We start from the raw sequence: 24,150 nt of genomic DNA on the forward strand, positions 1-24,150 counted from the left end.
TGAAAACCTGGAACTACTGACATTTAAAAGAACTCTATTTCTTTTAGGGCAGCAAGTTATTTCTTTTATTCCATAGGACTTTGAAGGGTTATTGCAGCAGAACAACCTTAATACATTGACTGTTCCCAGCACTGTATCACTTCCCACAGTATTTTGAGAGACTGCTGCAAATCTAAAATTCTAAAGGCTCTGTGTATAAAAACATTTTTTATGCCACCATATTCCAGTCACCTACTGTGCAGCTTCATATTGCTCAGTGTCAAATTCACACAAATCCAGCCCAAAGCCATTCCTCTACTAAAAATGTAATTCTTTACAGACTCATTTTGGTCCTTACATGTGACTGAAAGAGAGGGATTCATTCCTAAGGGAAGTTATATGGTCTGAAAAAGCCAAATGAGAGGAAAATGCTCCCCCAAAATAAAACAAATAGTCATTCTAACTTTTGTCTTCTCAGTCCAGAGACTCAGTGTGGAACTGCCTATAAAAAAAAAATAGAGTAAATACAGTTCCTGCACTTCCTCAAAAAAAGGGAACTGATCTGTCTGGAGGACATAATTTGTTCCTCTTCCTTCACTCCCACACATGCAGAGCACATGAAACACTTCCAGGCACAGAAGGATCACTGTTGCCTTTAAAATACAAAAAAATACTGAACACCACATGGAAAGGAAAAGGAACTTTGGCAAGAAAAGTAAATCTCGTTACCTGTTGCGCACATTTCTGCCAGAAATGCTGGATTTTAATTCCCAGATCATCACCCTGCCATCACTGACTATGAGGGCTGCAGCATTCTCATTCACTGGGCAACACACCATGCTGAAGGGTCGCACTGTTTTGGTCACCCTGATGGCATCACACTGACTTCTTAAATCATAAACCAGCTCCTGAGCTGGCTCTGGATCTGCAACAGCCCACAGAGAACAGTCTGAGTGAAAAACATGGGATGGGGGCAATCAACAAAAGGGGAAATGTGAAGGATGATTGAGCACTTGGACTGAAATCCCTGTGCTTCCTGTGCAACAATCAGGAGAAGCAACCAAAAACAACACACTCTTGATCTTGCTGTACACAACAAAGCTCTGGAAAGTTCTCCAAAATGTAATTATATACACATATTTAGATGTATATACTTTATAGACACATATAATTTATATTTCTAAAATATACATATATTTTGAATATTTAATATATTATTCCATTTGAATCTTGAAAAACTTAATAACTGTTGCATAGCTGGACAGAACCTGCTCTCCCACAATCCAAAACTCCAGGTTTATTGGTGAACTTGGAAGCCAGTAATGTAGCTCACTAGAAATCAGCAAACTGTCCAAACCAAAATGAACAAACAGAACTCACAATGTTTCCCCTTTTTTCCAGTCTCCACCATTACATTTAAAAGACCATTCTTAGTAACGTTTCATGAGACAAAAGTTTAATAATTCAGATTTTAATCTAAATTTAAGCCCACATCTTAGGTCTAAAATCAATCTTTCCAAGTGACCAAATTACTTCCAAAATTTTGTTTTTGCCAAAAAAACGCTTTTTTCTTTCAGATAAAAAGAACACACTTATATTTTATTTAAAACATTACTGTACATGTGCCTATTAAGCCACTTACTAATGTAAGTATTAGTCAGCAATTAAAGGGTATTCAGGATATTAACATATATAATATATATTAATATCCTGAATACCCTTTAATTGCTAACTAATACCTACATTATATAATTATAATAAATAATAAATTTAATTATAATAATAATTATATATTTAATATAATTAATATAATCTATTTCACACTTAATATCAGGGAATTCAAAAGCTTTTTTAATTTGTTTTCAGAATTTGTTCTGGGAATTTGTTGTGGGAAAATACAGCATAAATTTAAATTTAAATTCAACATGTAAGAGACAGAACACTAGAAGGGCACAAGATTCACCATCCTGTAGGAGGCATGATGGTCATTACTGGTGTTAAATTATGAATTAAAATGCATCAAAGTTAATTTCTGGACATTTTTGACACAAAACTCACCTGGCTCCTCATTAGGAGTTGCAGTGATGCTGCAGTTGGATCTGCGAACCCTCAACGTGATACAACCATTTTCATGGAGGCAAAATAACCCATCCCTCTGGAAACAAGGGATTACCTGGGCAAAGAGGTGGCTGTTAGATTGCATTTTCAAAACCTTACCCTTTGCAAAGGACACTTGCAAGGGAGCCCACAATTCCTGATGTTTGAGCAAATCATTAAAAATTTTACCATTAAGGTAATACTTCCACAAATTTCTTCAGCTACAGGATTTATCACTGAGGAAATCAATTATTGGAATAAATAATTGAAAAAAAATGAAGTCTACCTCACCTGTATGAAAGGCACCCCTGTCCTTTCAATAGCAATCACACCCACTGTCTGATTCACTTCCAAGTCAAGAATCAGAATTTCCCTGGGATACAGTAAGAGCATGTAGTTTCTTTTGGAAGGCAAATATGACAACTGAAGACAGTCATTGAGTGTTACAGATTCAGCACTGTAAAATCAGACATGAACTTTTATCAGGGTGTGTAATGAACAGATCAAATTCAAAATAAAATTTAAAGTTTCATTTTTCCTGCAACTGCATTTTTTCAAGCAACCTCTATTTTGATCACAAGCAACTGCAGATTTCCATTTCTCTGTCAGAGCAGTGCAAAGCACCACTGACTTCCAAAACCACATTCTGTTGACTTTTGTCTAAATAAGATCACAGAGTAATTTTAACAATTGCACTTCATTCAAATGGAACCAGTGTAATTCCTGCACATCTCAAATCCAAAGCAATTCACTCAGGAACAGTGCTGGCTGCCCTGACATTTACTGGCATTCATGGGAAATTACCCTCAGACACACTGCTCACCTCCATTTGAAATCTTGTGTATTTTACCTTAGAGCCTTTAACCTCACTACATTGACAACATCAAGTACACAAAGCATTATCTGAGAAGTATTTGCAACCTACCTTGGTTTTTCATTACTGATGAGGATTTTGACTTTATCAAGGGCCTTTTTGGCTCCTGTAGCAGCAGCCAGCTTGTTGTGAGAAGGACTGGAATGAGGACTGGAGATGTAAACTTTCTTCCCTGAGCTGGCAGGAGCTTTGGAAGGGGAGAAGTCAGAGATGAACACTATTCCTTCACTGGTGAGCACTGCACCAAGAAAGAAAAACAGCACAATTCAGCCTGCAATTTGACTGTGGCATTCCATTTCAATGACATTTTGGTGAGGAGAAATGCTAATAACTTTGCTAATACTGTATCAGATAGAAAACTCCTAATTCTAGACAACCAGCACTTTCTAACTGAAAGAGCACCAGATGATCCATTAAAATCAATTAACACTAAAAACCCCTCAATTTTTATATTAGAAACTATGTATTTCTGGCAGAAACTCAGTTATTCTCTCTCACCAACTGTTTTTCTTTAAGATTCACAATTCAAATAGAACACAGAACACACACTGACTGTATCACCATTTTTTGTTCTCATGCAGAACATTGCTCAAATAATCATTAATTCACATTATTTATGTTGCAGTACAAAGCTCAACTGTGCAGCTGAAGTGTTTACAGAAGGTTAAATGATATGGCAGATAAAAAAATCCCTAAACTACAAAGGCTGAAAACTGCACTGTCACATTACAGGTCAGGAGTGATGAAGCTAAATTCAAGAATAAAATGGTTAATCTCCTATTTCTCTCGGTTTCTCTCTGCTAAAATTAATAAATCTGCACTGCATCCCCCTTGATATCTGGATCACTTCAGGTACTGATCTCACACTGAGTCCTCAAAAATCCTTTCTGTTGAAAATAACACTTATTCTTGGTCTACTTATCTCACTGGCTTCTCCCTCAGCACCCATCCCTTCATAGCCTTTTACATTTCACAGGGCTCTCTATCCTTGCCTTCCTCCAGCTGCCTGTACACAGTTCCCATTTCCTTTTGGAAAGCCTCAAACTTTTCAGATCTCTAACTTCTCCCCTCATGCCTGCTTTCCCCCTTCCCACACAGCAGCACCTTCTGAACTAAGATTCCACACTGGCCAAAGGCTCCCTCTTTGCTTTCTGACTTCTTACTGGCATTTCTGACATTATTCTCTCCAATCCATTACTTTCAATTTCAAACATTTACATTCCAGTTTAACAATTTTCCTGCTCACACATATCCAGGCCCCACTGTTTCATACATATAAACTTACAAGCCAAATGTGAGGGATCAAAGGGGTCAAATGAAAAAGACAGGATATTTTCAGCATAACTCTTCTTCCAAAGTTTAGTGCCTGTGTCTGCATTCCACAGTACAATATAATTTGGTGGGTGAACAGCAAGCAATAAATCTCTGGAAGCATCTTGATTCCACAGCCACTGCATGTCTGTCAAAAGAAATAGGGAACAAAATTAATATTTGGGATGGTATCAGTTTGAACCTGGACACAAATATCTTCTTCACTCTAAAACCTTTTAATCAATCTTAAGCTCAAGAGTAAAATGAAACTGAATATAACACTCAGCCCTTTCAGAGGTGGTAAGAGCTTTCCCTGGTTTCACAGAAAATAAAAGGCTCCATTTGGTCTGAAAAACTGTAGAAATCTTCAAATGGCAGGGTCAGGACTTCTTTAAACCTTCAGTGAATCGGTGTCAGGAGTAAATAAAATCCAATTTATAATGCACATAAACAAAAAGTGATGAAACTAAAATGAACTGTAGACAACAAAAAAAAAATTCAGTGGCCCAGTATGAGATTTAAAAAGTTGCATTTTCTTTCACAGGATTTATAAAACAGAATAATAACAAAAACCAAACAACCTGATTTTATAAGAGGACTTTTACATAATAGATTTTAAAAGCCCACCAGGTATAAACATAAGCACCATCACAAATTTTTTAAATGCCCCAAAACATCCCACCTCCAGCTGAAGAGCAGGAAGATGTACTTGACATAGTAAATATTATTATTTCAATCAATAATGTTCATAAAAATAGAATCAAATTTCATTTTTGTCACAAGAATTTGAAAACCATCACCATAATGAATTAAATCTCACAGCATTCCTCTGGGGGACAGTAAATCTTCCATTTACAAGCAAACACACAGAGGGCTAGCAATCACACCAGGAAAATTCCCTGTCAGAACTGAGCAGAGTTTAGAAAAGGCAGGTGATGGATTTGGCCCCAATGCTCCATCAAACAACTCCCATCTCACCAGCAGGCCCTATCCTTACCTTGGATGGGCTTTGAGTGCTCCTGGATTTCACAGCGAGCTGTTCCTGTGGCCACATCCCACACAATGATTTTCCCTGTGGCATCAGCAGAAGCCAAACGTAAGGAATATGGAGAGCCAATATTGTGGTGGTAATTTTCCTTAGCCCATTTAACCTGAAAATGCAGATGGGGATTGGTTAAAGGAGACAAATGGATGGCACAGGCACCACAGTTCATGTTTTTCAGATCTTGAACTCAATAAAAAAGCACAGTAATAGTTAATGCCAACAGCACCTGGGACATACCTTTAGGCCACCATCACCTGTGCAAATTGAAGTCAGGTCAGCACTGGGCTGCATGACTGCATGGCTGATATTCTCCAATTACAGAAATCAACAATACTTGTTCCTGAAGCTAACTACAACAATCCAAACATATCAACCATGTAGATCAAGAATTTACTCAAATATTTAGAGGAAACCAAATGGCAATGTTTAAGGTTTTGTGGGCACCCACAAACCTAAAGCCACTGACTTGCAATCAAATGAAAGCTGAAAAATTATCATTTAATTTTTATACACATCCTAAAACATTCAATTTTCCTAGTCTGACAAATGTATTGTGGTATTGGTGAGGAAGGAAGGTTAGTCTTTAATTTATGTGTTGTCTCATAAGAAAACAAAACCAAGTTATTGCTGATATTTGCTACATTTCTGGTTATTTTGCCACATTGCCACCACTGATTTCCAGGTACCACTTTCCAGTTTGTGATTTCAAGCTGCACAGGCTTGTAAATTGGCAATACTTATGAGAAATCTGTGTCTGAAATCTGAAACACTCTGTCTACAACTCCTCTCAGGTTACAAGGGGAGGGATAACACTGACTTCTTCCTTATCTACCCCACATGTTTTTTCCTATCTGCTTTTAAGGTGAACTTCTGCCCCAGGACAGACTGTAGACAGTGGCAGCACACAATCTCTATAAACTCAAAGTATGTTTCTACCAGAATCACAAAGAATTCTTTAGAGACTCTCCTCTACCTACAAATTTCATTTTTGCAATTCCTGCTTCCCTGCTGCTCAAGAAAGAACTACCCCTGAGGATATCTGCAGGTGGCTGTGTAACTGTAATTGTAAAAACCCACAAAGCCATTTATTTCTCAGTTAAATGCATATTACTTCAAAGCAAATTTCCATTCTGGAAGATATCCTTTCTCAAGGGAGGAGCTGTCACTAAGCTCAAAACAAGAAAAAAGGAGATCTTTATATGACCAGCCCTGAGCAGAGCCCATGTGCTGCTCCCACCCCATGAACCTCTGTCCTCTCTGCAGTCACACTGATCCAACAAATCCCCACATAGGATCTGACCAAAAAAGAAATTATTTTCTAGCAGTATTAGTCACTGTCTACTTGGCTTCAAAATACAGCAGAATCAGGTGAGTGTTTTAAAATTTTCACCACTCATACCACCTCATTTATGAAACCTTATTATCACTGCTTATTAATGCATCAAAAAGGATGCATTAATAAACATAATTTCAGTCCTCTCATTCTTGTGATGGATTAAAAAACTTCTCTTGTAATTAGATTTTCTTCCATAAAAGTATGCTTTCAATATTCTTTGTAAAGGTAAAATTAGGTATAATCTACTCCACACAAAATCTTCAGTTCTGTGAATTCTGTGAATACAAACAGCATTTGGACAGATGGACAACTGACATGGATCCATTTTCAGGGAAGTTTTCACCTATTCCATACAAAGTTACAACAGGCAAAGGAGAGGATGCATTTAAAGGAAAACAGCAAAATGGACTGTAAAGGGATTATGAAACAATTGGTTTTTCTTTGTTTTCTTCATAACAGATGTGGTGTGATTTGGAATTTTTCAGAACTGAGGCACAGGTTTTTGGGGAGAAGATCCCCAGTGCACTGAGTTTGCTGGCATGGAACTCCAAGGAGTTTAAGCCAGACTTACACAGCAGATTTCTTACAGATCCATTCCAGCTTATTTGTGCTCTTAGCATTTACAAACTCTTAAAAAAAACCCCAGGAATTGAAGAAAATTTCTTAGCAATATAAAGGTATCTGCAATGATCATGTCCCCATAATCATTTCCTATATAATGCCTATTTTTTCACGTAGAAGGGAATTTTTTTTCATTATTCCACCTCATAAATTAGCCATTTTCTTACAGTCTATTTCTGCTCATAAAGCTTCAGGTAGTGGCTTTGAAAAATTAACTCACAAATTGGACTTCAGCACTTCTGTTCTCTTCAGTTCCTGTTGAAATAATGTAACTTCTCAAAGCTAGTGAATGTAACAAAACTCATTTAAATGCTATCACTGCATATATCAAACACTAATTTTGCTACAATTTGTTACCTAAGATAATCAAAAATGTTAAAGCAGAAGACACATTCAACCTTCTTCTTCTACTACAAAAAGATCCCACTAAAAACCCCCCTCCCTAAGACTCTATTATTCTTCATAAATTATTGACAGCTTTCTAATAAATACAGCACTTGTGCCAAGGAGCATCAAACACATCTGCCAGCCAAACAATCCTCTAAACCCTAAGTGAAATCTGTCATTGTTCACAATCCAAGAAAAGATGAACCAAAGAAATACAACCTATTCCACACTCACCCAAAGTCAAACTCTGCAATTTCAAGTCAAGGACCTTCAAAGGAAAGTACAGGTATCCTGCACTTAAACTAAAATTTTAGCCATTTTATATCACTAAATTAATGTACAGTTTGGCCTGCTATTGCTCCTTTTCTATAGGTGGGAAAACAAGGAAAAGCTTAAAAGTAACTTCCTAGACAAATGGTGCACTTCTCCCAACAGGGAGGATCAGAAAGGGCAGCAGCAGCAGAGAGCTTCATTTGATATTTTGTAGTGCTCCTTTGAAACCTCTTATGTTAACAGCTTTCCCACAAACATGTTCTGTAACACTAACAAACGTTTCCAGATATATTATCTTTTATATTCTACATTTTCTAGCAAGATATACCATCAACCTCAACTCAAATTTCAGCATGCATGATGTGACTTAGCTGCAGAAGAGGTCAGGTAAAACATATGTATTTCACATCAGATTTCATGTCAAAATGATATCAATGAACATCATGTCAAGTATTTACAGTGATTTAGAAGGATAACATAAACAGCAGAACCAAGCAATATACCATAAACCAGGAACATCTCACCTTGACAACACTGGCTTTGTGTCTTTCCAAGACCTGCAAGGTCTGAGCAGAGTTGGCATCCACTACGAGCACGAGGGAATGGCATCCATAGGCAATCAAACCTTGCCAGCCCCTGGGAGAGCACAGAGCATCATCAACAAGGAAAACACAACAAAACCATCAGGAATGAGGGGGCTTTTTTGCTAAGCTGAATCCATGCTACTAGACACCCTATTTGATGTTTATCATATGGTAAACACTATTTAGTAACATAAGAGCTTATTAAATAAATTTTGCATTGTCTGCTGGAGCCCTAAGCCACCACAAAGCATCTCTTTGTGTCAAAGCACCTCAGAATCTTCTTCTAAGTTTAAAAAATTACATAGGAATTAATGAAGAGTATTCCCAAAGTTTAGATGTAAGAACACAGATAAGAAATACATTTGCAATGATATAATTAATTGCATATATTTTTTTTATTTATTACTTATTTATAGACAAAAAAGGAGCATGTCAAGAGTCATTACAGGAACAGTGAAAATCTGCCGAGGCTTGTCTGACTATAGGAGAAGTTAAGCACAGAATCACAGGATGGTTTGGGTTGGGAGGGACCTTAAATGTCACCCAGTGCCACCCCAGCCATGGCAGGGACACCTCCCACTGTCCCAGGCTGCTCCAAGCCCTGTCCAGCCTGGCCTTGGGCACTGCCAGGGATCCAGGGGCAGCCACAGCTGCTCTGGGCACCCTGTGCCAGGGCTCAGCACCCTCACAGGGAACAATTCCTTCCTGGTATCTGATCTCAACTATTCTGCTTCAATGGGCACCCGCATGTCACTGCCGGGGGGGCTGGGCCGCGCTCGTCCCTGGGCACGGCTCTGTCCCTGCCCCGGGCCGGCCAGCGGCACTCCCGGCCTCTCCCGGGCCGGATCCATCGCTACCCCGGCCGCGATTCCCGCCGCTGCTGGGGCTCTGCGGAGGCCGGGCCAGAGCCGAGTCCGACCCGCGGCTGCGGCCACGGGACCGCGGGGGGACCCGGCACCCCCCGCCCGCCCGGCCCGGCCCGGCCCGGCCCGGCCCTCACCAGTCCGCCGCGCCCCGGTTGGGCGCGCTCAGGGCGCCCGTCAGGGTCCGCGCCGGCAGTTTGATGTTGACGGTGAAGCGCTGCATGGCGAGGCCGGCGGGGAGCGGAGCCCGCAGCGGAGCCCGGCGGGGCCGCCCCAGCCGCGGCCGCCGGTGCCGAGCCCGCGGCCCTGCCGGCACCGCCCCGCAGGAAGCGCCGCCTCGGCGCCGCCGCCGCCGCCCGCTCCGCCGGGGCCCCGCGGCCCGGGAACGGCAGTTCCGCCACCCTGCCCTGCCCTGCCCTGCCCTGCCGTGGCCTGGCCCGGGTCTCAGAGCGGTTCGGGTCGCAGGGACCTCTGGAGATCATCCACGGCAGCGGCACCCGGGCAGGTGGCGCGGGAACGCGGCCAGGTGGGCTGGAGTGCCCTCAGGCAAGGGAGATCCCCGCCCTCCCTGTGCAGCTGTCCCGCCTTCAATGTGAAGAATTCCTCCTCATGCTGAGCTGGAACTTCTTGCGTTTTAGTTTTTGGCCGTCGCTCCTCATCCTGTCGCTACCACTGAAGAGTCTGGCACCATCCTCTGGCACCCCTTAGAGATATTTAAATGCGTTGCTGAGATCCACTCTCATTCTTCTGTAGCCCAAACACTCCCTCAGTCTCTCCTCAACAGAGAGATGCTCCAGACCCCTCATCATCTTTGTGGCTGGACCATCTCAGCATCTTCGTGGCTTGCACTGAGGAAGCCAGGAGCTGTCACGGAAGGGTTCCCCAGATGTGCCACCCATGGCCGGGGACACAGTGTTGGTTGTGCATCCATGGCTGGGAGGGGAAGGAGCCGAGAGATGCCAGAGCCTCCATCTCCAGGGATGCTCGTGCTCCTTTTCAGGCTGCAGCCTGGGCCACCTCACTGGGAAAAGGGCTTCCTGTCCCATCTCCAGCTGCTTGGATGCTGCAGGACTGCCAGAACATTTTTTTTTCACCTTAGTGAAAAGCTCCAAAGTACCTCTTCAGGGACAAAACACAGTGACAGATCTCTGTCTGTCACAGCGGCACATATTGCACCACAAGGCACCAATCGAACCTCCAGCTGTCCCCAAGGTGTCACTCAGGCCAGGTAAAGTCACCTGGGATGACACATCCCTGTGCAGGAGCACTGGACATTTGCACTGGAGCACACCAGGCTGCAGAGCATTGAGGTTGGACTCAATAATCCCAAAGGTCTTTTCCAACCCTATTGTGTAATTCTGTGAAGCTTCTAAACCAATTTTCTGTGCCACAGCATTAATAAGATGACAAGAATTATGTGCTTGCAAACTCATTATTTAACATACATGGGCTGTTGGGGTGTTTGTTTCTCTTTGGAATAATAATTGTAATTGTTTATTTGTTATATTTTCTGGAGAAGAAGATGCCACTAGATGGCCAGAGTTGGCAAGAATGTAATGCCAGCTACCCACTCTTACATTGCTGCAGTGTCACTTTGTCACAGAAGATGCAATAATGCTGATCCTCTTTTCCCCTCTTTTCATTCTAATCACAATTGAATTTGTACAAGTGGGAACTCAAGAAACAACCTGCAGCTGATGCCTTTTTCCATTCTAAAGAATTCTGCTCCTGAAGCACAGAACATCACTCACTGCCACTTCCAGGTCACCCTGCCATTGGAACTTTTTTCTTGAAACTGTCTTATCCCAAAAGATTTCTCTCTACTTTTAAAACTGGAAAATACCTGCTTGGAGAAGTAAAAAGCTTTTTTGTTCCCTTTTCTTTGTCATTATTTGAGGACTACATGATCTGCACCTCTGGCGATCAATTTTCTAAGAGCCTGAGCAGCTACCAGCTTCATTAATTTTAGTTATTTTTGCTAATGGTGTGTTTTTACTCTGTGTCCTTGGGCAACATTCTTCTGCTCATGTTTTTGCTTATTTTCTTGCTTTGTTGGATTTGTGAGAAGGGTCTTTTGCAACTTTTATTGTACAATAGAAACAGAAGCTTTTCTTGACAGTTTTCTATCCATTTTCTTGACATCAGAAAAGCAAGCAATGAGTGAAATGCCTGAAGGAAATAGATACTTCAAGGCAGTTGAAGATAAGGACAGATACCAGAAAAAGGGGAGCAAAAGAGGAAATGAAGGCTGTGTCACCAATTGCTTGGAAAAAAAAAAGAATCTGAGTGGTTTTCAGGGTCAGATAGGGTGAAAATCAGAGTGCATGAGCCATGTCAATACAGACTGAAGATTCATGAGGGGGGTAGGGAGGAGATGAGGAAAAGGTTTGTGAACAATGATAAGGATCATTGGAAGAGCTGAAAGGAATAGGAACGTGCACTGGATGAACTGATCCCACTTCTGATCCACAGCTACTCACCAACACTGAGTACTCAAACTGATGCACAGCAAATGGATGTGAACTAAAGATGTTCAGAGATGTTAAATTCTTATTTTGAGGTGCTTAACTGGATGTCGTCTTTCACATCTTATTGTTAATTTAAACCACTGCCAAGCAAGAATGCAAAATACATCAAGGCACTTTGTTCTCTCACTCTTCTGTAAATATAATAATAGACTTTTGGCTGCTGTAGAAAAAGCAAATCCAAGCTTTCAGCTGTTTAACTGCATAGTCAGTAATGCCATTAAACCCACTAAAACCTCTCAAGTACCCAAGATGTGATGCCCAGTGGGAGAGACCTCATTCCAGACAGCTCCAATAGTCTTCACTAAGGATATATGAAGAATAAAGTTCTGGGTGATCATAAAAACCATTTTAATAAATTAATGATTAAATAAATGATGATAAGTACAATTCTACACAGCTTTTGGCTCATGACTGTAAATGATTTTTCTGTGAGTTTGAACAAGAGACAGTGGTACTGAAGTAGAGATGTGTGCAGTCTCCCTTTTAGGCTTCTCCTTTACAGAGTAATTATTGCAGGAATATTCCTGTGAAAGCTTCTGGGACCTCTTTGATTTCCATGGCCTTAAGTTAGAGTTGCAGGAGCTCCTGGGATCCACTGGTGAACTTTGGATCCACTTTGCATTCCCTTATCCAAACCCCAGTTTGACTGGGGGTGTGTAACAGCCCCACATGGGGCAGGGCTCTGTTTGCATTCCAAATCACTCTGCTCTTGCCTTGCTGGTGTCATTTCTGCTCTCTGCATTTGAAACTCCTTGAGTTTTTTGCTGGTGAAGTCTCCCTGCTTGAAGAGGGGCTGACTAAAAACTGGTGCCATCCTCTCTTATCAGAGGTTTTGCATAGAGCAAGAGAATTGCACAGTTGAGTTTTGCCTCACACTTTGGGTTTTTTCCTTTTCTTTTTCAAAGGGAATATATCTCAAGTCAAGATTCGTTTAATCACAGTCTAACTTCATAATCCCAGTAGAGATCTTTTTATTTCATGTTGTATTTTCAGAAGAAGATTAAATAAAAAGTATTGATGAAGGAGATTCTATTTCTGGTGTGTCAGAGTTCTGCTAAATTTAACACAAAAATAAAACCAATACATGAATTTCAGAGTGTGGAATATTTAGCTTCTAGAACTCTATCAGCTTGATGCAAAACCAGATGGCTTTAATCAAAGACTCAAACACTTGTCTCCCTTTCCAAATGCTTTCAACTTCAAAGTTTAAAATTATCCAGAAACTTCCTTCCAAGTGAGCATGGTCTAATCCAGTTCCACTGAACCTGCTGGAGATGCAAATTTAAATTCTCAAAGGTTGTGGAGTGAACTGTGAAAAGACCCTAATGACTGCCTGCAGTCTCATTTTGTTTTGATCAAGTTTTACCAAAGGAAAAATTTCTCAAATGCTGTTTTGTTTTTTTCCTGAAAATATTTTCCTTCCCCTTATATATTTCTCTTTTTCTAAGGGTCCAAAAAGATGATGAAGTGTACAATTATTTAATTCACATATTAAAGTATGGGAATTGAATAATAGAGCTGGTTTTGGGCCATTTCTTTCTAATTTCATCCATGACTGCAGTAACAAAATCACTGAGGAACCCTGGCCCTCACATTTTTTTTTTTGGTCCTTTCTTTGAATATTCCTGCACATGAACATTTAACCACCTCCCTGAAATACATTAACTGAGTGAAAAATCTCTGGAGAAATAGTGCAGAGAAAAGAATAGAGATCTGGAAGAGGTGTGATCCCTCATGGACACAAAGAGGGAACAAGAATGCCAATTCCAGATGCCAGCATCCAGGACCAATTTGATTGATCTGGACCTCAAAAATTGGGGATTTTCCTAAGAGGAGAAATCAGAATTTCCACTAGCAGAACCCTGAGGTTTTTTAGTGGTGAGTATTCCTGGAGTTCAGACTCTGGCTCTTGCTTTAGGAAAGCACAGAGGGGTGCCAGGAAGTGTGATCAAACAAATGGGTTAAAGGGGAGAATTTTTGAAGTATTTCAGAGCTTTGGAAGCATCCTAGCAACCTGAGAGAGCATTTGGTTATTATTTTATTAGGTACCAAGCAAGGACTTTGTTTTTTTCTTTTTTTTTTTTTTTTGTAGCTATTAAATTTTTTTTGTAGCTATTAAGTAATTTATCAGCATCAGTGCATTACGCTGTAAGATACAGGGTGAGAGCAACAGTGGTGTGAAATTGGGATTTGAAATCTGTGTGAAACAATGCAGGATACTCAACACTGATGAATCAATCAGTGCTCCTGACAACATGAGCTTCCAGGACATAAATTTTTAAAGAGGAAAAGGTCTCTAAGAAGACAGACTTCCTGAAAAAATAATGGAAAATGAAGTAAAAACTGATTTTAAGAGCCATCAGCAACTCCATGGCTACAGCTAATGAAAATGTGAGCACAGTAATTTACTGAGTTTGATAAAGTGCATATTGAGAAAGAGAAGTGTGCTCATGTATATTGCATATTAAACGGATGGAAAAAGTTTTAATCCATGTTATTAATGTTTGGGGTTGTGCAGGGTTTTATAAACTAAATTTAAAAATTCAAATGTCCAGAAACCATGGTAACCATGTATATCCAGTAAAGTGTTATTAATTGCTGCATGTTATATAACCTACACATTAATATTTAAGGTTGGATGCAGCCCAGAAATAATTCTTATGAGAGCATAAACCTTAATTATTTCATGATGTATAACATTTTCATTAAATGGTTTTCACATTCTTTGGGAAAATCCATATTAGGACTTGTTTGTACCCAATGTCCAATGGAGTTTGGGAGTCAAAGTGTGGCCCTGCTTCAAGGCTCAGGATGGAAGGCACAGATGGAAAATAAAAGTGTAGAATTCAGTATATAGCAGTACAATCTGCATGTGGGCAGTAAAAAACCAGCCTGGCCCATCAGCCACTTGAATCACAACAATTCCTTCACCAGTGCCTCTCCTCCACAAAAAAAGGAGGGAATTCTGTGCTCTTTGGTTTATGAGGCAGTGAAACTCTGAGTCTCTGATAAGCTCAAGGGACACTGAAGATAATTAAACCCTGGCTTGATAAAACAATATAAAGCATCAAATAAAATGCTTGGATGACCTGTGACAGACAAAAGCCCTCTATAAACACAAGGAGCATTAGCAGGGTGACAGTGACACTGAAGCAAGGTTCTGCTGACCACATTTGCTGTTCCTCAGAGCTCCTGGGCTCTCAGTGTCCCTGTGGCTGCCCAGGTGATGGATGCATTCCCACAGTCCCTCTGAGAGGCAGCAGGTAGCTGAGAAGGTTTCTGAGAAGGATCACATATTCAGCATTTAAAGAAGCTTTATAATCACTCTTTTTCCCTAATAAAATATATTTTCAGAACATTATGCAATGTTTTTGCTGTGGGATTTGAGCTTTTTGTTGGAATTTATTGCTCTTTTTTGTAAAGCACCCTGGAAAATGCTCTTATAGCTTTAAAATACTTGCATATATTAGGTGGAGGGCCTAAATCAAGCAGGTGAACAGGAGCAAAAAGTAGAAGTTCCAGGAAAATTCCATAATTATGATGCACAAATCTTGCTTTCCTTCTCAGCACAGTGATGACCTGTGACTTCCCTCTAGCTGTGCATGATTTCTTTTTCCTCTGGAGTAATTATAAATTGATCACAGGCAGGAAGAAAAGATGCAGTTTTTGGAACACAATTCCCAGACAACTTGATTTGGGATTTTCCACTCTTCCAGCTTAAATAAAAGCAGGAGTGATCACCAAGGGTCTTTAAGAAACAGGATATCATGCAGCAGTCTGGCAGAACAAAATTATCATCTAGTGCAATCTGTGTGGTGGCAGCAGAAAAAAAAATACACAGATTTGTGTCAGGGAGCAATTCCACACAGCTGCTGGAGTCAAGACATTAAATAAAAGTAGTTTAAAAATCAGCTTCAGGAGCTGGTTCACTGATGATGATTCAAAGGTTGTGGCTGTTGTTGACAGCAATTAAAGTTTGGGAACTACAGGAAAGAGAAAAAATCAGTGCACTGAAGGTAGAACACAGGAGCTGCTTCTTCAAGGCAGATTCCTGCCAGTGCTGCTTTTCACACTTTAAACTTGCTCAGGAGCCACTGAGTTACAGAAAGGAATCAAATGAGTCTCAATGCTCTATCAGATTTCAGGTTTTAAAGAGCTTATGTAAATATTTCCCATAAGTACAATAAATATTTGATCTGACTTTGAAATAGTGCTGAAAAAGCAAGTTTTATGATCACTGATAAAGGCAATGGAGAGGTAAAAATCCTCATAAGGCCCATCACTTTTGACATATTAAGTGTCCTGTCCTCAGAAGTGTCTGCAGGGTAGGAAATGACTTGGCTGAAATACTGAATCTATTAAGAGACAAATACAATTTATCCATATATATGAAAATCATCCTCAGATGAGTCCATTAAAAAAAAAAAAAGATCTTCTGGTAAAGATCAGAACCCTGCCTCACCAACCATGAATAAAATGCATTTCTTTACAGCCCTGTCTGAGCTGTAAATGTTGGTTTATGTTCTGTGGCATTAGCAGTATCCATCTGTTTTTTCCCTTCAGTGAAAGTGGTGGAGAGAGAGGTTATGGCTTTGCTTTACTGGTGATTTTCTGCAATGTTCACATCCTCTTTTTTAAGGATGATTCCTTAAAACGTGAAATTGTTCTTCCAGCATGCAGTGAGTGCCAGAAAAATCATAATATCTGCTGGTTTAGTTCATCCTCATATGTGAAAGAGAGATTTTGATAGGCCTCAGTGGTGATAAATTGACTTTAGGGCCCTTCACACTGTGGCAATGTTGCAACACTCAATTTTATGTATTTTTACTTACCCTTCCAGTTCTGACTTTTCTCTCTTTAGCACAAGAAAAGCAAAGGCAATTAAAACCAAAAAATCACCAAAACCACTTACAGACACAGGTACAAATCCCCTGAAAACCCAAAGAGGCCTTCAGGAGTTGGCCTAGAAAAGCTTTTTAGGAACTTTCTCAGTGAAAGACATCTCATGCCTGAGAGGTGTGAGTTCAAGTGGGAATTATGATGAAATGCAGGAAACAAAAACACCCCTGAAACCCAGGACTTCTACAGTGCTCCTCCAAAGCTCTTTCATTAAGCTTGCCTGAAATCAGCAAGTGTTGAAAGCATTCAGAAACAATAAAGAATTTGTCCTTTTATAACTTCACTCATTGTGGAGTCATAAGGTATTTTTGTTGTTGATAATGAAGGGATGGGATTATTTTTAGGAATTTATTTTTAAGAATTAAAAATAAATTTATTTTTAAGAATTATTTATTACTTTGATGAACATTCCTTTTAGAGGTTATGAGATTTATAGATTAAGTAGCTGGCTATAGTTTTAGAGTAGTTACAAGTTTTTTTGTTATAAGGTAATATATAACATTCCAACTTAATATACAGATGTTACAAGGTTTGTTTTGTTTTTTAACTTATCACTTTTACTTCATTTTGTTGTAGTGCAGATATTTTTGTTTAATGGGTTTCAGTTACACATCTATGTTTCTATTATAACTTCTAAACTCTCAGCTTACTCTATACAACCACACCCCTACATTATAAACTCTTTACTATCTTATTAATACAACTTTTAACTTACTTAAGGTAGGTAAGAAACATTCTTAACTACAGAAATAGAAATTTATGATTTTCTGTTTAATGTTTGCATAAGGTATTTTTATTTTCTGTTTAATGTTCGTATATGGTATTTGCAGCCTTAAAAGAAGCTTAGATTGATGTAAAAATCCATCAATCTAAGCTTCTTTTGAGGCTGCAAATTAAACTCTTCAGTGTCTGTGGAAGTTTCTGTTTTTCTGATTCCCACAATAAAGCAGAGCTGTAAGAAATGCATCTGTGAGCTTCAGCTTACAACAGGTCAGTTTGTGCAGGAGTGCACAGATGTGTGGTGGTTTTTTCCACACAAATAATATTTGGAAGCATCTGATAACAGCTTTGTCATGACAAACTTACACTGAAATAACCTTTAAAAGCACTACTGTGTGGGGTAATTTAAGAAATTAGATTTTTCCAGAGTGCAGTTTGGCTGGGGAATTGAAAATCTTTGTTAGATTTTCTTGGGTAAGGAAATGCACCTTTGTCTCTTTCCTTCAGAGCATTTTCAGGTTGTTGCCTTGAAGCTCAGCCCTGAAGGAGTGGCTGTATTCCTGTGCTGCAAATCCTGGGGATGGTTTCACTATTTCATTTTCTCTGCTCTCCAGAGCAGGACTCCTGGGAGGGCAGGAAGGGTGGAATGTGTTCACTTGGAAGCCAGTTCACTCAGGATGTGTTTAATATAATATATTCATGACTGGCATTCTTAATGGGACATAAATTGTGAGAATATTTCCAAATATCTCATATCTAACCTCGCCCCATTTCTTTTCCTATAAAACACTAAAACAAATTTCACTCTAATCCAGATCTTCAATTCTGACAAAAATGCTGATTTCCATCAAACTACAGCTGAACTTTTGCCTCTGAGCTGATGATTTCTGTACCTCCAACCCAGAGGAAATTCTCTTTGTGCTGCACACTTGGGCTGAGCATTTGTTTGCATTTGTCTGCAAACCTTACCAGACTTGGCAAGTTTACATATGATATTTCTGTTCTTCGTTATGCTAAAAGCCACCAGATCCCTGAGAAAAGGATTTCCACAATATCTCCTGTAATGGGGAACAAGAATATTCTCTTACTGGGGACATGACATAAATTCATCTTCCCTTTGAGAATTAATTAATTGAAAAAACTTTCTACTCTGAAATTTGCATTATTTAAGGACTATTTATTCCTTAATTCTCAATGGTTACCATTCAATGAGTGCCTATCTTGATGAGCATGTGGTTTCAGTATACTTAAGGCTTTCAGAATTGGATGAAACACTTTGCTAAGACTGTCAGTGCTTTTGATGGGTGCTGGCAGAAGAATATTTCTTGAACTCTCTTTGGGGAAAAAAAAAAAAAAAGAAAAAGACTGGTTTTCAAGGTTTCAATATCAGTATTAAAATCCCAGGATCTGCTGTCACCAAAGTCCTCATCTTCAAGACTTCAGCAGGTGAAAGCAGGTGGCTGCTTATGGCAGCAATGGGGAGAAACTGGAGAGATGAAGGAGCACAGACAGCAATGAAGATCCCCACGAACCCCATGAGCACAGCTCAGAGCTCAGCTGCTGCCAGCCAGGGCCAATAGTCTGTGGTGAACACAATTTCCACAGGCCAAGTGTTCAGCTGTTCTTTAAAGGCTTCCTCCCTTTTATTTCCTATTCCCCTGCAAACTGTTTCTGCCAGCAGTTCTGGAAGTTGTGCAATAAGGAGCTGATATTCAGTTTTAATACAAATTAAAGAGACACTTTTTGACTGACAAGGGCAACAGATATAAAATGGTGAGCCCAATGCACCTTCCCCCTGCTTATCAATTCTGTTCCATCTGCATCCTTATATTTTCATGTTCCTTCTCTTTGTCTCTCTTTGCTGCATTTTGCTCTTAGTGCTATAGTGGATTATTGTAGATGAGTTTTCCATAATAAAACTGTTCTCAAGCTCACTATTCTCCACAGAATTTCAAATAAAATATCCCTGATTTGAAGACAGAATGATCAATTTGAATCAGATCCCAGACATGAAAACTTCAGAGCAGAAAACATAAAAAATATTTAAATATTTAGCATGAGTTATACAATATTAAAACCAAAGGGGACTCAGAGTCAGAGGAATGATATTTACAAAGCATTCTTGATTTTGACACAAGGAAAATGTTTAACCTATTAACAAAAATATTCTTCAAATAAAACCACAAGCTCCTAGACCTAACTTCCCAACTTTTTATAGATGTAGCTTTAAAATATTAATACACACTGTTTAAAACTTCTGACTTGCATTTTTAATAACAAAACTTTTTTAAACCAAGTGAAACATGTGACAGCCCTTGCAGGGCTGTTTCCAGCCTGGTGGGAGCCCTGGTCCTCCTGTGTCCAGCAATTTCCTCCCTGCTGCAGGAAAGGAGGAGAAGCCTTCCAGAAACAGAGAATGTAATTCATCAATTAATCCTCCTCTTGGCCTGAATATAAGAACCTTTTGTACACCCTACCAATGTAAAATTGTTGAGTACACAAAGTGAGCTGTAGAAATTAGACATAAATCCATAAGATTTTCTGTTTGGCAAAATTGTTTTCCAGAGGGTTTAAAGCCCCCTAAATTTCCAGGGATTAGAGATGCTGATTGGCCTGGAAAAGTCAACAAATTGGATGGATGCAGGTGAATTACCTGGCCAACAGTCTTTATTTCTTGCAGCTTTTTAGGGAAAAAAGACAGTTTTGGATTGTAATCTTGTAGCTCATAACACGTTATAGTCCTTTGTAAAGTAATTTAAACACAAGTCATCTCAGGGGCTTGTTTTTTGCAGGATATAGACAAACATGACTAATCCATTGTGCCACAATTTACTGAGGGATAAGTGCTCCTTTACAGAGATTAAAAAAACCAAACAAGCTCAAAACAACACCACCAAAACACCAAAAAAACATTAGTACTTTTTCCCCTTTAAAAGATATCACCTTTCTTCAGTTTTTGTTTTATTTAACATGTTTTAAAACTTCTGAAGGACTAGTTATGGGACTTTCAGGAAAGTATTTTTGCAACAGGTAAGACTATTTGACACTGTGAATATTTGCACTGTTCTAACCCTCTTCATATTCTTATTTATGCATTGATTGTTGGATAGTAATTTAAAAATTACTGTAGCAAGATTAGAAATTACACAAGGAAAGTGGCAGTGAGTAATAAGAAGAGCATCAAATAGAAACCTGATTACTTCAGGTATTACCACTGGGATCATTTAATTAAGTGTATTCCTCACTTCATTACAAAATTCAATGAGAACTGTAACTGCATTATTTTTCAGTCAGCAACCTTTTCTTTTTAATTTCAATTTCCATATTGATCTCCTCAGTCCTCAGAGGGGTTTTGGGGCAAAACGAGTTCTTGCATTTTTGATTAGGTTGAAAACAATCTGATTTGTGATTTTTCCATATTTCTTCAGTTCAGTGAGTCACTGTGTGAGCCACTTTCATGCACAAAGATTCAGCAATGGGCAGCACTGCTGGGTTGCAGATATCACAAAATCCTGGTGAATTTGGAGGGTGGGAAATGATGGGTTTGTTCATAAGCAGTCCTGAAGTAGGAATAGATAAACAGTGCTACCCAAACATTTTGCTTTTCACTTACATAAAGAAAGCCTTGACTGGTCTAAACACGGTGGTACCTTAAATACCAAGAAGTTTTTCTTCTGATTAATGGAGATTCCTCACAAGATATGACTGCTGTGGTACTTAATCCTGTTAAATGTTTGCTGCTGATACCCATCAGCATTAATGGCAAAGGCATTCACAGCAAGGGATCAACCACAGCTGGTTTGAAAAGGAAAAGTTTGCCTTAATAACTGAAAATAACTGAAAAAGTTTACCTTAATAACTGAAATAACAATGCTTTGTTGTTGTAGGGCACTGAACATTCTTTGCTGTGCAACTTCTCAAAGAAAAAATGTTTGTTTATCTTGCTGTAGGACAAATTGTGTCACAGGAAGGTGAAGAAGCTCATCCAGGTCACCCAAGAAACTGGTGGCACAGCTAGAAAAAATGTGAGTTTGTTATGTCCCAGTCTGATGCCCTGTGATCCTCAAATGAAAGGATTCACAAACAGCAGCAGGCTTCATAGCAAAACCTCCTCATTAACTGAGACATTGTGGATCTCACATCAGCCCTTTGAAAATCAGTGTTTAGCTGTGAGTAACCAGTGTTTCCCATGAAAGTGCTTGTAACACTGAAACCACTTACAGCTACTGGGATACAAAGCACATCTGTCAAAACAAAATCCTCATTAATAAAGGATGAGAATTCTGGCTCTTCCACAAAGCCTTAATGTGGCACCAAACCTTTCTTACTGCTGTGATAATTTTGCCTTTGAGAAGAATGAAGATTTCTAACGTGGGCTCACATCAGTGCAGTTTCTGCAAGGAGGAATTTGGTACCTCCTTTTCTCTCTTAACAGCAGTGAAGAAAACAGGTGCAGTGAGAGGAAATAGTGGCAAAAGGCCCGTGAAAGCAGAGCAGCTGCTCCAGATGTGCTGCTGTTTGCACATCTGGGGGAAGAGGCTCTGGTGCTCTGCACAGACTGGGACGTGGATGCTCTGGCCCATCCCTCTCTCGGTGTGATGCCTCAGGTTTGGCTTTTCTATTTTTCAGATTCTGTGCTGCTTTAGTGTGTGGGTCTGGGCTCACATCAGGGGATGTTGAGCTCTGTGCACAGAGCAGGGAGACAAAACAATTCCTGCTCCAGCTGGGCACCAAGGACAAATGATCCAAATCTCAGCCCCAGAGCACAAACCCCGTGGGCTGGAGAGAGAAAAACAAGCAGGGTGGGACTGCAGGGGCTAAAGCTGGAATGGGACAATGAACTGCAAGATGCAAATGGACTGGAACTTATAAAAGTGAGAGACCTTGAGACCAATTGTGCATTTTGTGACCATTTTGGTTCATCTTGGGTGTGGCCCTGGCTGGGCTCTGGTGCTGTCCAAGGTGGATCCATTGAGGCCTTTTAATAAATCCCTACTTTAACTCTGTCCAGTCTCTGTTCTAGGGCAGCCTTCACAAGGCATCAAGTGAAAAGGATGGCTCCTGGAAGCAGCATTTGATTTATTTGCTCCTGGCTCACCAAAACACAGCCTACATGTTAATATTTATCATGTTAATTAACATCAGATTTATACTCTGCTACAAATGTAGAACAGCAGAAGATCAATTATTTTAGTGAAAAAATGTTGCCTTTTCAAACAAAGCTTCCAAAATTTCACAACAGCCACTGGTGTAAAACTTGAGGCATTTGCATTTTTAATTTCCCCTTCCCATGACTGGTTTTAATTAACAAAAATTACAGCGGCAATGATTGGCACGGATAGATGCTGAAACTAATTACTAAGATGGCATCAGTAAAGATTTAAAATGTAGATTTAATTTTGGAAAAGAACAAAATAAATAAAAACCAGTGCTAGAGCCCTTACAAAGATTACAGATGGCACCAGTGGGCTGATCTGTCTCTTACAGGGAGGGGGATTTTGGCAGCATATTTGCATGCAGTGCAAATCTGCCATATTTACTGAAGCCTTTCCCAAAGGCAGCTTCTCATACATTTGTTATTCCTCTCCATCTCTTTGATTCAACAATTGAGCCCCCTTGTAGCTTTTCTATTTTTACATTTTTTGATCCATTTGGTCACTGTAGGGTTATGTTTTCAAAGCTGTCTCGAATCAAGCAAAGACTTTGGATTCTGTCTCCTGCAGTCCTCAAAGGCAATGACATCTCATAATTAACAAACAGCTCTGAGTATATTAAAAATGTATTCCTACAATTTCATGGTTGAGGGAAAAAAAAAAAAGATTTTGAAATTAACTTGACTTGGGTTTTGTCAAGTTTTATTGCTCTTGGGTTTTTATATGGTAGGTCTTCTAAAAGTCAAAGAATAATGAAAGAAATATCAGAAACTGGGAGCAAAGCACAAATGGAAAGAAAAAGAAGAGAGAAAGGACTAGAGAATGAAATTTCAGCCTCATCTATTAGTGAGAAATCAAAGCTTTCTAAAACCCTGGGGTGAATATTCCCAGCTCTATTTTACATTTCATGTCAGCAAGTGGTTGACCATTTTTCTGTGTAATTGGTGGAAATTACTTGGGTAAAAAAATCCTGTTTTGTGGACTACAAAATGTGTCGTTTCACAAATGTGCAACTGTTTCTTAATATCTTAGAGCTGAAACTTTTGGTTACTAGAGGTGTCTTCCTTTTCTTGGGTTTCAGTCCATGCTCTGCTTCTGTATTTCACAACACATGCTTCACATATTAATTTTATATTACTGAGTTTTAATTCATTGTCTCTGTTCTGTAGGTAACATTTTTTTTGTAAAGTTCCTTTTAACTTAAGCTATAAAATAGCTGCTTTTTAAAAAGGCAAGCAGCAATTTCACCAAATTGTTCCTGTTCCTCCCACAGGTTTGAAGTCCAAGAGGGATGATGGGATCTGCTCTGTCTCCCTCTCCAGTCACAGGGACTCAGTTCCCTCAGGCTGGAGACCAAATAGGCTCAAGTCAGAAAAATGGAGACTCCAGATTCCATTTTGAATGCAAACTGAACATCTCTCAGGAAATCAGAAGAGAATTTTCTTGAAATGATGGATAAATAGACAGCATGGGCTTCAGG

At 39.6% G+C, this 24,150-nt stretch overlaps 1 protein-coding gene across 5 annotated transcripts in view; it reads right to left on the minus strand.

Annotated features, from left to right (window-relative positions):
* Nucleotides 1-9,745, minus strand: part of WDR11 (WD repeat domain 11) — a 36,605-nt gene extending 26,860 nt beyond the window's left edge. The window contains exons 1-8 of one of the 5 annotated variants that reach the window (XM_077182815.1): nucleotides 9,508-9,739; nucleotides 8,448-8,559; nucleotides 5,259-5,412; nucleotides 4,236-4,409; nucleotides 3,002-3,188; nucleotides 2,368-2,533; nucleotides 2,038-2,152; nucleotides 709-904 (exon numbers count right to left, since the gene is read on the minus strand). In XM_077182815.1, the coding sequence (XP_077038930.1) occupies nucleotides 709-904; nucleotides 2,038-2,152; nucleotides 2,368-2,533; nucleotides 3,002-3,188; nucleotides 4,236-4,409; nucleotides 5,259-5,412; nucleotides 8,448-8,559; nucleotides 9,508-9,593 (1,190 nt within the window). In that variant the 5' untranslated portion in view covers nucleotides 9,594-9,739. Of the gene's footprint in view, nucleotides 1-708; nucleotides 905-2,037; nucleotides 2,153-2,367; nucleotides 2,534-3,001; nucleotides 3,189-4,235; nucleotides 4,410-5,258; nucleotides 5,413-8,447; nucleotides 8,560-9,507 lie in introns of all 5 variants that reach the window. The other 4 variants (XM_077182814.1, XM_077182813.1, XM_077182812.1 and 1 more) reach the window with 4 other exon arrangements.
* Nucleotides 9,746-24,150: the final 14,405 nt, after the last annotated feature.

Source organism: Agelaius phoeniceus, chromosome 9 (genome assembly GCF_051311805.1).
Source record: "Agelaius phoeniceus isolate bAgePho1 chromosome 9, bAgePho1.hap1, whole genome shotgun sequence".
Taxonomy (NCBI): Eukaryota; Metazoa; Chordata; class Aves; order Passeriformes; family Icteridae; genus Agelaius; species Agelaius phoeniceus.